This window comes from Helianthus annuus, chromosome 9 (assembly GCF_002127325.2).
Source record: "Helianthus annuus cultivar XRQ/B chromosome 9, HanXRQr2.0-SUNRISE, whole genome shotgun sequence".
In the NCBI taxonomy this organism is placed as follows: domain Eukaryota; kingdom Viridiplantae; phylum Streptophyta; class Magnoliopsida; order Asterales; family Asteraceae; genus Helianthus; species Helianthus annuus.
In genome coordinates, this window is record NC_035441.2 from 7,952,604 (window position 1) to 7,966,242 (window position 13,639).

Below are 13,639 nucleotides of genomic sequence, written 5' to 3' on the forward strand. Positions count from 1 at the left end.
ATCTAGGCATAAAACCACGTGTAATCAAATGAAACTGTATGTCTTTGATATCGTTAAATCTTTGGAAATTTTTACAAATTGTACAAGGGCAACAAATCAATCCACTTCCACTATTCAATCGATTTGTTTCGGCAACCCTAAGAAAATTTCGAACGCCATCCGTAAACATCGAGCTTGTACGTGTGGTATGGTACATCCAGTAAGTACGATCCATCTGCAAATTAAAATAAACAAATAAATCATATAATTGCATATATACACATATATGGTGTAAACCAGTGTTTTAAGGCGGTGGATCCTAACCCACTTTTTGAATATTCTATCTCATATGTATATATTTTAACGAGTTGACTATTTAAGAAAAAATCGACAGCATTTCGCCTTAACTCCCCAAGTATGCGTATAACCCGCAAACTCGAAGGAGCTAAGGCGAAATGCTACCGATTTTTTCTTAAACAGCCAACCCGTTAAAATATAAACACATCCTAATGAGATAGAATATTCAAAAAGCAGTCCCAAAATGGGGACAATCCGAAATTTATCTCTATTAGATAAATTTCGGACGGGTATACTCTAAAGGTTATCTAGATCTAGATGTATATGCATACAATCAATATATAACAACAAATGGAATATGAATAGAATTTCTGTACCTTTAAATTGGTGATAGAATGAAGAGTTGACGAAACTATAATTCTTCAATTTTTAACTACAATTAGCAGCATATAATCAATTAATACATGAATGAAATTAACTAAAAGTAAAAATATATCAACAATTAATGAAACAAAATGAAATTTTCCTACCTTATATGGGTTGTTGAATGAATTTAAAGCTGCAGATTTGAGAAGATACAGCTAACTCAATCAAGCAGACTGTGGCTATGGCTTTGGGAATAATAGTGTTTCTGAACAACAATAAAATGAAGAAGAAGTTAGAAAAAATATTAAAAGGGAAAGCATATAATGAACGAGCTTAGTCACTTTTGTGGCATCACGACTTGCATATATGGGTATCTCAATAAGTAATTACTTTTTAACTCATCATTAGATTTTCAAGCTGACCAAAATATACAATATTCTTGCTGGTGATTCTAATAAAAAGAAAAAAATCAGGAAACGATATTAACAAAAACTAAACACATAATTAAAACATGTCACCAAGTTTAAGACGCGGACATTTATTAAAAATCATAATATTAATGGGATCTGAGCTCAAGTCTGATGACTTCAAATCAAAACTCAAATCGTATATCTCGGATGATTTGAGAAGCTCAAAATGAGGTATCCAAAACAGTACAGTACAACCCGACCCGATCCGAAACCCATTTCAACCCGGACCCGTTCCAACCCGAACCCATCCCGACCCGAACCCGTTTTGACCCGAACATAAACAACCCTTTTTTAGTTGACCCATTCTGACTCGGACCCGTTTTGACCCGCAACCCAACCCAACCCGACCCGACCCACCCGTTTTGCCGGGTTGGGTTGACGTTGTTACCTATTAATTTGTTTTAAAATTTGTAGAATGTCTTCTTTCAAAGAATCAACTGGTGAAACTATATGATATTAATAAACCTCATATTGATTTAGATCTGCTGGGAGTTGATCAATCAAGCTACGACAAATCGCGTGGGAGAGCCATTGTTAGGATATCTAACTAAGAAAGAAACAGAGGTAAAGCTTCCCCGACCAACTAGGTTAAGAACAAAACCCCAGCCCTGATACAAATCACTGCCTAACAGATTTTGCGTGAAGCGAGGGAATGCCAAGAAGCTAAAACCCGACCAACAAAACTGATTATCACCACTAATTAGGAGAGTAAGGTGGAACAAAAGTGCGTGGATCATGAAGTATGCTAAGAAGGATTTCAATCGTGCTAGGAGTGTTTGGGAGCGCGCACTGGATGTCAATTGAAGCAACTAAAGGGTGGTGTTACACAGCATGTCCAAGATGTGGTCAATACTGAGTGGATTTGTATGCGTGACGGCACACAGAAAAAGCGAACACAATGTAAGTTACACACCATTTAAATCCATTATCCAAATCGATATTGAATACGCTGACACATACATGTACAGGTACCGAATCATTTCGACAATCTCGGACAGCACGGAAAGCATGTCGACAGTTATTTTCTATGGTGCAGGGAGACAGCTGTTAGCAATGACATGCGAGGAGTTGGCTGCGACTGAGGACCCCATGAAAAAGTTGTACTCAGTTATGGAAAAGGAAGCATTCATGATTATCCAGCTACTATACGACAAGAAAACGCGCACATTGAAATCTGTTGTCAACAAAGCAGCGCAATGTGCCAGCTTTGTCAAAAATGTAGTCAATGGATGTATGCTATATGCTGATAACAGTAACACATATGCCTGAACATACCATATTTTATAAGCTACGTCTGTTAATAGCAGTCATAACTTGATGACAATTACTTATGAACATAAAGAAAGCTCGCACCCATAACTAAATTAAAGCAACACCTTATGTCGGGCAACGCGCGAGGGTTCGAATATCCCTAGTTAAGTTAGAAAAATTAAAGTTTCTCATTAACATATTTTAGTTACAGCTATTAGAAATCGGATCACTTAGCCCCATATAAACTAAGCCAAAGTTCACTAAAAACAGTTTCTCTATACGGGTCGAAACGGGTCATTTTAAAATTTGACTGTATACTATGCTGTATATGTCAACACACATACCAAACAGATCATATTATAAGATCAACAGCAGCATAATAAAAGATTGACATACATTACATACTGAACCTGATCAGCAAGAAACTAGTAGCAGGAGAGGCAACAGCAGCATCAAGAATTGTATTATAAAAAAAAAACTTGCTCTTATTTCTATTCCCGGACTCCATTTTCAATGTTTCTCCTGTTGTTACCATTGTTTAGTAAAACATGTACTATAATGGCTTTAATTACATTATAGCATTAAACCTTTTCCACTACTGTCAAGCAAATAGTGATCTTTGTGATTGATACTACATCCTGAATGTCACAGACGCTAATACAAACAAACAACATGATATTAACAGAAAAATCAGGTTATGAATATTCAAAATCTTGATTGGGAAAACCCTGTTAACGACAATTGATAACGATGTGACTTTGATGGGCAAGCTCGTTAACAGCTTAACGCCCAGGTTATGCCCCTTGGGGGCGGTGTTTCACGACCATTCCGACTTATGGTGTACCTTCTTATATTTTGAGATTATATTTTTCTTTTTTGTCATTATTTGAGGCACAATCACTTTAACTAAAGTTTCTACAGCAGCAATTAGGGTGGTTTCAGGAATAAATTACAAGTTTATAACTAATTAAACGACGCTGCATCGTGTGGTAACATTCTTTAACTTAAAAAACAATATTTTCTTACGTTTTTTTTAAGATCGTTTCGTTATATATCCAAGTTGGTTTACATTTTGACGTATTTAAGTATGTTTCAGCATAAATCCAAACAAAGATCACCTCTAGGTTTACAAATTACTTTCAATCAGCGACTTCATTTACATATTACTTTCAATCAGTGAGCTTCTTTAATGTTTCTAAACCAAACAGCTAAGTATATTGAAGTCTTTGTATCAATCAGCGATGTTAATGGATGCATGTGAAACAAACAGCGATTTTATTAACATCCTTGTTCAAAACAGCGATGTTATTTGACTTCTTTAATGTATTATGTTCAAACAGCGATGTTCGGGTAAGTATTATTTTCATTCAGCGACTTTCGGGACAAACTGACAAAGGATAAAGCCAAACAAAGCCACAACCACCGTCGAAAGACCCAAACAACACTATACATGCATCATACCAAAGCATCAGTAAAAACTCACCTTTACGCTGGACGACAGAAACTCGCCAAAGTGCGCCGGGAAGAACCGAAAATCACCGTTGTAATGCAAAGGCAGCGCCTTTGGAAGATGCTTAGGAAGACACCGGAGCTCTGATCTAGTCTAATTTGGGAAGGAAGAGGAGCTCAGCGAAGAATTGTTGTTGCGTTCGTGGAAGAGATTGAGAAGATAAACCCTACATCTAAAAACATATAACCGTAACCGTCCAAGAAGAATGCGCCCCACCCCCCCCCCCAAAAAAAAAAAAAATAGTTTAACCGTCCCAAAATAATGCACTGCCCCAAATAATTCTTTTAGTAACCCGGTTTGTTTTAGACTGGCCCAAATAAACTTTATTGACCCACTTTTTTATACAATGAAATTTTGTAGGGGTTTTTTGACACCCTATTTTTCTAAACCGCTCCAAAATATTCTTTGAACCGTCCCATAAACTCATTTTTGTACTAGTGTATAAAAATGATTTAAACAGATCCACATGGCAAAAATAGTTAACTAGATTAATGTAAACCTGGCATGCAACTATACAAGTCAATCATCTGATTACCGCAAGTTTTCAAAGACTTACCATGACATCAAGACTACGGACGGTGCGTTACTCCTATAGCCCTATACATGTTAAGGGGAGGCTCGTACGAAGTTAGTGACAAGTAAATCAAATAAGAATGCTCCAAGAATACAAATCAAGTATCATGTATTTAAGCATGCATGATTAAATTGTTTGTGTTTGCATAAAGTATAAGTGTGAATGTGTAATTTGATAATGTAAACATGTTGCACCCAAAAATGTAAAATGCAAAGAGGGCATTCGAGTATACTCACGTTTTTGCAAAGCTTTCCTTTGTTAATCTCGCGAGTTGAAGAGCCGGAGGTTGGAACACCGAGGTCACCCTACATGGGGTAAACGAAGGTGTGTGAGTAATCGGATTGGAATTTAAATTACAAAAAGTATGTATTCATAAAATACATTTTGTCTAAGTACTCGTTTTGACACTAAGTTTGTATGTGATTTCATGGGTACTAGTTTGCCCATTAGAATCGAAAACAAGAAACTTAGAACATTAGATAAAGTAACCCAAATTCATGACACATAATCATAAACCGATTAGTATCATGAGTTTGGCTATGTGTATATATATATATATATATATATACTTATATATTTTATATAGTAATCCTAAAACTAAGTCCATCAAGAGTATCATAGATGTCATATAAGTCAAGCATTAAGGTAAGATTAACCTCATTGTATGAATTCACCAATGCACAAATCATCACAAGGATGATTCGGATGGTCATGAATGAAAAGGAAATATACAACTATCTAACATTTCATAAAGTAGCCAAGTAAGACCAACCCGGGTGTGTGGTCTCAACATGGAAGGAATGAACCAAGAATTGGAGGCTGGACGGGGTTGTCTTACTTTAGGACTAGTAAGCTACTTGGAATAGCAAGATAAAACATCAAGTGAGGTGTGGAACAAGTTAGGATAGCCATGGCTTTGAAGGTTCACACTTTCATCAAACACAAGTCTTGCCATATGAACTATGGTAGACTTGGGTGATTTCAACACTTGTGGTTTGTCTTAAACCCTACCAAAACAGAAAGTTTAGAGGGCGTTTGCACCTCTAAACTTATAAGAATCAACCATACACAAGCTCACTAACCATATACTTGATTTGAAGCAAGGTAGGTATAAGATTTCATAAGAAATCACAAGTTTTTATATAAGTCAACAATATAATCTTCCAAAACAGAAAGTTTGGACCTCAAAATGGTGATATTTAACCTTAGTTTACCATGGTAAACTTGTGGATACACTCCTAGAGGTGTTCGAAGCCTTGAAATGGAAGAAAAGACGAAGAAAAGTGAAGAAAGTGCTTACTTTTGCACTTAGAATAATCTACCTTTTTCTGATGTTTGCTACTGATTTGAGAGAGATTTGAGATTGTAGATGAGTTGGGAAAGTGAAAATGAGTGATATGGAGCTTGCTTATATAGTAGTTGGTTAGGGTTTAGTGTTTAACAATGATTAAAGATGATTGGGGAGTAAAAAGGTGGCCAATCCATGACCAATAATCTGCGGATCAAGGGGTTTAATGGGCCGCACAGATATGGCTTAGGGTATCGCGCCCCATGGCGTCCCATTTTACCAGCCCCAAGTTTGATCTATTGCATTTTGGCCCCTGAACTTTTATTTTCTTATTCTTTTAAGCCATAACTTCCATTTTAGCACATTTTCAAGTATGCAACATGTATGCAACCATAATTTGAGTGTCGTGGATGCATGTATATGTATTTGCACGTATAAAGAGTGTCGAAACACGTATTTAAACGACTGATTGTATGTATAACAAATATGTATAAAGAACGAATTTCATTATGATCAATTCTTGGATTACAAAGTTGGAAAATGAAATACGATTACAATGAGGATAAAAGTTCCCAAAAATAGAAATACAAGACGAACTTTCTAAATAAGAAAAAGTTGCAAAAAGCGATGCGTTACATTTTTGGGCCCAAAAAATTGTTGGGCCCTGTTCGGTGGCACACCTTGCACACCCTATGGGCCGGGGCCTGCCTAACTTAGTTTAAATAGGTTATCCCTAACTTGGTGGCAAAGACATTACCATATTATTTAAAACATAATTAGGAAACATAACCAACTATGACCGACTTGTCAACATTGATCCCCCAACTTCATCAACTCGTGACTTGAACTCCTTTGTCACCCTTTCCCATCACCGACTTGTCATAAGTCGGGAATACCGCTAGCAGGTTTCTCATTCATATAATCTCACCTTGATGTCACAAAAACTCGATCGGTATGGGGAAAATGTATATGAAAACTTAAATCACTTGAACTCCATTGATTGCTTGAACATCTACTAATACTTGTGCTTCAACATTGATTTCCTGAAATTGAAGACTTAAACATTCAAGGACTAATATATTTATAAATCACCAACTTACATCCATTGTTTGAACATTAATTATTATAACAGATGCATTTTCTAAGAAAGCATACCTTGATATCTCCGAAAGTCAATCTCTTTGAGGAAAAACATCACAGGGCACTTGGTGAAATCACTTGAACTTTATCAGTTGCCTGAAAGAACATGGATCGCTTACCTGCTAGAACATCGTTGATTAATGCTTGACCATGTACAGTTAAATGCATACATCAAGATGCCTACTTTCCATCATGTTAATCTACCACCAATTTAAAATTCAAATCAAATTAAGACGAAAACTGAGCAGAATACCTGCTACCATACTTGTTTGGAAATTGACTCCTCGAAATCAGCCCTTGAATTCATATAGGAGACACATGATGTATGTCCCTAATGTAGCAGGAGGCCGTGTATGTTGAGATTTCTATCAAGGATGTAAAACCATACGACTCAAGCCGCCACCTGGACCCAATAATGCGTAGCCCTTTCAAATGATAAATGCTTTGCGGAAGACGACTGATGCCTGCACCTTCTATATTTAACCCTTTTAAACCTTCTAAACTTCCAAATTCCTCAGGAAGTTTATCAACTAGAATACAATAGGAGATATCTAGATATTCTTAACATTTCATCTTACATATGTTGTTTGGAATATCTTGTAAGGATATACAATCCGTTAGGTATAACTCCTTCAAACACTCTAATCTGCATATCTCCATGGGTAAGTGTTGTAGAAGCCAACCAAATTTGAGATCAAGAGATTTAAGATGTTTCAACATACAAATGCTATCTGGAAGATGTTTAATCTCTTTCATTGACAATGTTAGCTTCTCTAGACATTCTAACTGGCACAGGTCCTTGGGCACCTCGGGTAAGTTGCCTTCAAGTGTAAGATTTCTTAAACGTTGTAAACCACAAATGCTTGCTGAAAAGGACTCAAGGTTTGTGCAAGCACATAGACCAAAAGAAAGAAGCTTCTCAAGATTTCCACTTAATGAGGGTAGAGGTTCTCCATAAAAACATTTAAACACAAACTTTGGCAAATTACTATTGGGATGTAGTGGGCAAATATCCTGGGACTCTGCAATCAGTACTAATGTAGCGAGAATCCCAAATTCAAGTAAATGATACCGATGGGTACCCACAAAACGCTCAAACCTTGAACAACCACTTAACTTTAAGTTGGCAAGGTTTTTTAGACATCCTATAGGAGCACGAATTTCTTGAAGATAATAGCAGTTTTCAAGAACTAACCTCTTGAGATGTGGAGTCAACCCCAAGTTAAGTTTACTCAACTTAGAACCACTAATGAAAAGGGATTTGAGTATGGAACCTTTAGGGGGTATGTGAAGTTCTACAAGGTCGTTACACCCTTCAAGATATAATGTCTCGAGATGTGGAGTCAGCCCCAAGTCAAGCTTACTCAACTTAGAACCAAAGAGGACCATGGACTTCAGCATCGTACATTCAACGGGCATGTGGAGTTCTACAAGGTGGTTATACCCTTCAAGATGTAATGTCTGGAGGTGTGGAGACAGCTCCAGTACTCAACATATAACCACTAAGGACAAGGTAATTCAACATTGGACATTCAGCGCGCATGTGGAGTACAAAGTTATAACATTCTGTTAGATCTAACCTCTCGAGCATTGGAGTTAACCCCTCAAGTTTACTCAACTTAGAACCACTAAGAACAAGGGACTTTAGCTTGGCACATTCAAGAGGCATGTAGAGTTCTACTAGGTCGTAACATCCTTCAAGATCTAATGTCTGAAGCTTTGGAGTCCCCCTTAGGTCAAGTTTACTCAACTTAGAACCTATGAGGACAAGGGACTTCAGCTTGGTATATTCAACAGGCATGTTGAGTTCTACAAGGTACTTACATCTTTCAAGATCTAATGTCTCGAGTTGTGGAGTCAGCCCCAAGTCAAGTTTACTTAACTTAGAACCTTTGAGGACAAGGGACTTCAGATTGGTACATTTAACGGGCATGTGGAGTTCTAAAAGGTTGTTACATCCTTCAAGATCTAATTTCTCGAGTTGTGGAGTCTGCCCTAGGTGAAGTTTACTCAACTTAGAACCATAAAGGACAATGGACTTTAGCTTGGGACTTTCAACGGGCATGTGGAGTTCTTCAATGTTGTTACAACCTTCTAGATCTAATGTCTCGAGTTGTGGAATCTGCCCTAGGTCAAGTTTACTCAATTTAGAACTACGGAGGACAAGGGACTTGAGCTTGAGACTTTCAACGGGCATGTGGAGTTCTTCAATGTTGTTACAACCTTCAAGATCTAATGTCTCGAGTTGTGGAGTTAGCAGAAGATCAAGTTTACTCAATTTAGAACCATGGAGGACAAGGGACTTGAGCTTGGGACTTTCAACAGGTACATGGAGTTCTTCAAAGTCATAACATCCTGATAGATCTAACCACTCGAGATCTGGTGTCAACCCAAGGTCAAAGGTTCTGAACTGTGTATGCTTAATGTTAAGAATTTTGAGCTCATTAAGAACCTGTCATAAAAAAGGAAGAAAAGGATAAATTTCAAAGTAATGAGAAAATATCCTACAATAAAGCATTACAAAAAACAACCAATCAACCGTTATTCTACCTTTCTTTCTCCCTCTTCCTGTTGAGAGATGTTGCTGCAACCCATTCCAATAAACCAATATTCCCCACTAACGTAAAGATATCTAAGCTTCTTCATCTTTCTAAGACCTTTCATAATTATAGATGGATGGAGTTTCGTATACTGTAGTTTTATACTCAGTGTTGCTTCTGTACCCTGTAAAAAAAGGTTAACATGAGTATTTTTTCAAAAAAGAAATCATATTATTTTTCCACCTTATAAATAAAATTCAACCGTACCAACTCATTAATCAAAATATCTTCTACTTCTTTTTTAACCCATAATCTGTTATGCCTTTGAGGCTCATGAGGGTGCAAACGACGAACAATATTCATACCCATTTTTTCAATACGGTCATGCATTTCTAAACAACCATAATCCGAAATGATTATCAATGATTTCTGCTCAAGAACTTTTAAAGCAATTCGAGCATGGAATCCATAACTTTCAAGTATTCGGATTGCTTTTTCTTTTGGTTCACCTTTTAATATGCATGCAACTTCAAGAAATATTTCTTTGTGATCATTTTCTAGCCCATTGTAGCTTAGTTCCAGTGTTTCCAAAGTTTGCTTTTCTGGAATTGTTTTTAGTCTTTCTATGGCGTCATTAAATTCACACTTTGTCTTACCACAAAGAGATGAACCCAAAACTTTAATTGTTAAGGGAAGACCACCAGCATAATGTACTACTTTTCCTGAGAGCTCTTGGTACCCTTCAATTGGGTTCTCTCTGCCAAATGCGTACTTACTAAAAAGGCGAATTCCTTCCTCATGTGATAACAGATTGGCATCATGAATAGACTTCACTCCATGGGCTACCAACACATGCTCATCTCTTGTTGTGATGATGATTGTACTTCCGGACTTAAACCAAGTATGCTCTCCTGCTAACGCCTCAAGCTGCTCGATATCATCGACATCATCTAAAACAACAAGTACTTTTCTACTACTTATCATTTTTTTCATCATTATCTCCCCTTCATCAACACTTTTTACGTCAATGTTTGGATCATTTAAAACATCTTTAAGGACCTGTTTTTGCAATTTCTTCAAACCAGAGCCTTTTGAAACTTCTCTGACATTCTCGACAAAGCTTTTACCTTCGTACCAAATGGAGATATGATTAAAAACAGCTCTAGCCAAAGTCGTCTTTCCACCACCTCCAATCCCCTTAATCCCTATCATACGAACATCATCATAATCATCTTCTAAAGATGAAACTACATGCTTTACACGGGTCTCCATGCCTATTAACTTTTCACTAGCACTTGAACTAATAAAACGTAGCTCTAGTGAAATGTCTTCAACAACTTTTTGTACGAATTTCGCTTCATATCTGTGTGTTAAAGAAGAATAAGTTAGATTACTAAAAACCCCAGATAAACAATTAATTTAAAATATATAACAAACAATAATATATGAAGTAACAAGAAGGAATTACCCATCAAAAGTACTCTTCAACTCTCTCCCAGCCAGATCAGCTGCTTCTTTCAAAGCGTCTCTCCATATTCCAGCAGTCTCATCTTTTTCATGTTTGGCAAAGGCTTCTTTGACTACCCCACTTTGGTGACGGACTTCGGTGGGTTCCACATTAAAGAAAACAGGGTAAGCAATCCGCCCAGTCTTGTTGTGGCAGTCCATAATCTTGACGAGCTCGTCTAAGCACCACGATGAAGACGCATAGTTCTTGGAGAAAACAATGATGTATATTCTCGAGTCTTCTATGGATCTCATGAGCTGATCATTGATCCTTTTCCCTTTCTTGATTTTTTCATCGTCTTTGTAAGTGGTAATGCCTCTACGGTCAAGAGCATGATAGAGATGATCAACAAAGGTCTTACGGGTGTCTTCACCCCTGAAACTCAAAAATACATCATACTTGAACCTCTTTCTAACAGAGCCTTTTGAAATTTCCCTAACGTCCTCAACAAAGCTTTCACCTCCCATCCATTGGACCCCAATCACCTGGGTTTCCATGCCTACTAATTTCCCATCAACACTCAAATTAAAGAATTTTAGATTTAGCGAAGCCTCTTCAACAATTTGTTGGACAAATTTAGCTTCGTGCCTGTGTATTAAAAAAGATTCAGTTAATGTTTGTACTTTGTATCCCACATGAAACCTACGATGAGATGGATGTTCCTGTTAAACAGAGATTTAAAAGAAAGAGAAGTGAAGAATATACCCATTGAAAGTGTTCTTTAACTCCATCCCAGCCAGGCTAGCTGCTTCTTTGAGAGCATTTCTCCATCTTCCAACATTATCTTCCTTTTCCTGTTTGGCAAAGTCCAAATCTTTCTTAATATTAACAAATCAAGAAACTTATTCTACTCTAAAACATAAGTCACATCAGTAACAAATACAATTGCAATGATAAAGATGTTACCAGATCTACATCTTCTGACGTCCTCTTCCTCTTCCTTGTGAACAGTTTAAAGAAGGAGAACATCCCGCTTCCCTTTTCATGTTTAGCAACAAGTTTGGAAAATGCTTCTCCAACTAGCCCACTTTGGTTGCCGACTTCAGTAGGTTCCACATCAAAGAAGACGGGGTAAGCAGTCTGCTCGGCTGTCTTCTGGTACTTGATAATCTCCACCAACTCGTCTAAGCAGCATGATGAAGATGCATAGTTCTTGGAGAATACAACTATGTGAAACCTCTAGTCTTGAATAGATCGGATGAGCTGATCATGTATCCTTCCCTCTTTCTCGATTTTTTCGTCAGCTTTGTAAGTTGTAATACCTTTCTCCAGAAGAGCATGATAGAGAGGATCAACAAAGGTCGTAAGGGTGTCTTCACCCATGAAACTCAAAAAGACATCGTACTTGAAGCTCTTTTGAATGGATGAAGTTGAAGTAGATGCCATTGATCAATGTATGCTTCAAATATGGAAGAAAATACAATCTTTATTAGTTGGGAGAAAGAAATCTGTATGAACTGAATGGATGAGGAAAAAGTGTGTGGTAGTGTGGAGAAAGTGAAGCCACTTGTTTGGTTTAGATAAAATAAAGAGTACGATTATTATCTGAATTTTCAACGAAAAGATTAGGAAGTTTCTGTGAAATTTTAATAGTCATTATCGTTTCTTTAGGTCTCGACCCAACTTACAAGTTAGACAAAAATGAAAGGTATTCAAATAAAGTTTCGTATTTTTTTAGTTATGACTCATAAGGTGAAGTTTTATTTATTTTTTATTTTATTTGTAGTTTATTAACCTTTAGATACTGGATTAAAATTTTAGTATAACTTGACTATCATTGTTAAGCAGCAACCGAATAAAAACGCGTAACACCCAGTGACTCACCTGATATCAACATTCTCTTCAGCAAATCAGTTGAACACCACAGCTGTCAGTGCACATATAATGAATACAACTAGATGGATAATTACAAGAAGTATTATATAACAAAAATTAAAAGAGATCTATATGTAGGTCCCGAAATCGGAGGATCGATTTACACAACCAAACCCTTGTTTATAACAAACAAAGTTAAGTGTGCAGAATCCACTTAACTAAGCCAAATCAAACATAGAACAAAGTATGAACAGTGGTTTAACCAAAGAAACACAATCGTTTGATTAAACTGGATGAGAAAGCAACTGATACAAACACAGTCTACACAAAGTGACCTTCAGGGTATACTCTCATCTCTTGGTTGTAACTGAGCTAATCTGTGCCTTTATATAGCAGATGGGCCATTAGAGTTCGACGAAACACAGATTGGGCCGACGAAACGGAACTGGGCCCAACACTAAGCCCATCAGACGACGAAACACAACTGTTTCGTCGCTGATCTTGACGAAACAGAAACAAACAGATCAAAGTCTGTTTCGTCGACAAGTGTTCGACGAAACACTTCTGTTTCGTCGAAGGCTGCAAATTACAATCTGTTTGTTGCAAACAGACAGCAAACAGCAGGCACCTATAAGCATACACAAATGACAGAAATACCCTTAATATGCAACATGCATTGTTCAAGGACTATTACATAAACAACGAGACAAATAAGTCGGACACAAGCGGATAGGAGGATATCCGACTTGGTCGACTGCGAATACAGACTCGATAAACTATAAAAGACCGTACAAAATACATCGTAAAGTACAAGACTAGTGGCAGACACAAAAAATGCATCAACAAACTCCCCCTTGTCTGTTATTGGTCTTCGGTCTTTATATATTCCTTCTTCAGTGTCG

The 13,639-nt window shown here is 37.1% G+C and overlaps 2 protein-coding genes and 1 long non-coding RNA gene across 3 annotated transcripts; all 3 read right to left on the reverse strand.

Annotated features, from left to right (window-relative positions):
• Positions 1-21: 21 nt before the first annotated feature.
• LOC110874086 lies at positions 22-909 on the reverse strand. Its single transcript, XR_002555626.2, has 3 exons — positions 807-909; positions 654-709; positions 22-214 (listed from the first exon to the last, which is right to left on the reverse strand). It is a non-coding gene; the product is annotated as an uncharacterized LOC110874086 (long non-coding RNA).
• A 5,313-nt stretch (positions 910-6,222) lies between these two features.
• On the reverse strand, positions 6,223-12,378 carry LOC110875213 (disease resistance protein RUN1-like). The gene is made up of 8 exons (XM_035977273.1): positions 11,829-12,378; positions 11,628-11,716; positions 10,884-11,510; positions 9,683-10,778; positions 9,426-9,599; positions 7,129-9,327; positions 6,891-6,994; positions 6,223-6,778 (listed from the first exon to the last, which is right to left on the reverse strand). Exons 1-6 carry the CDS (start codon positions 11,889-11,891, stop codon positions 8,323-8,325), a joined length of 3,054 nt encoding a protein of 1,017 aa, XP_035833166.1. The 5' UTR covers positions 11,892-12,378; the 3' UTR covers positions 6,223-6,778; positions 6,891-6,994; positions 7,129-8,322.
• On the reverse strand, positions 7,437-8,264 carry LOC110875214 (probable disease resistance protein At4g19520). The gene has a single exon (XM_022123411.1). The coding sequence runs from the start codon at positions 8,262-8,264 to the stop codon at positions 7,437-7,439; it is 828 nt and encodes a 275-aa protein (XP_021979103.1).
• Positions 12,379-13,639: the final 1,261 nt, after the last annotated feature.

Coding starts and splice junctions, on each gene's coding strand:
- LOC110875214 (XM_022123411.1), bottom strand. CDS start 8,264: ATGGTCCTCTTTGGTTCTAAGTTGAGTAAGCTTGACTTGGGGCTGACT.
- LOC110875213 (XM_035977273.1), bottom strand. CDS start 11,891: ATGTTCTCCTTCTTTAAACTGTTCACAAGGAAGAGGAAGAGGACGTCA. Junction 9,600..9,682: donor ATATTTTGATTAATGAGTTG/GTACGGTTGAAT, acceptor CTTTTTTTACAG/GGTACAGAAGCAACACTGAG. Junction 9,328..9,425: donor AGGAAGAGGGAGAAAGAAAG/GTAGAATAACGG, acceptor TTTTTATGACAG/GTTCTTAATGAGCTCAAAAT.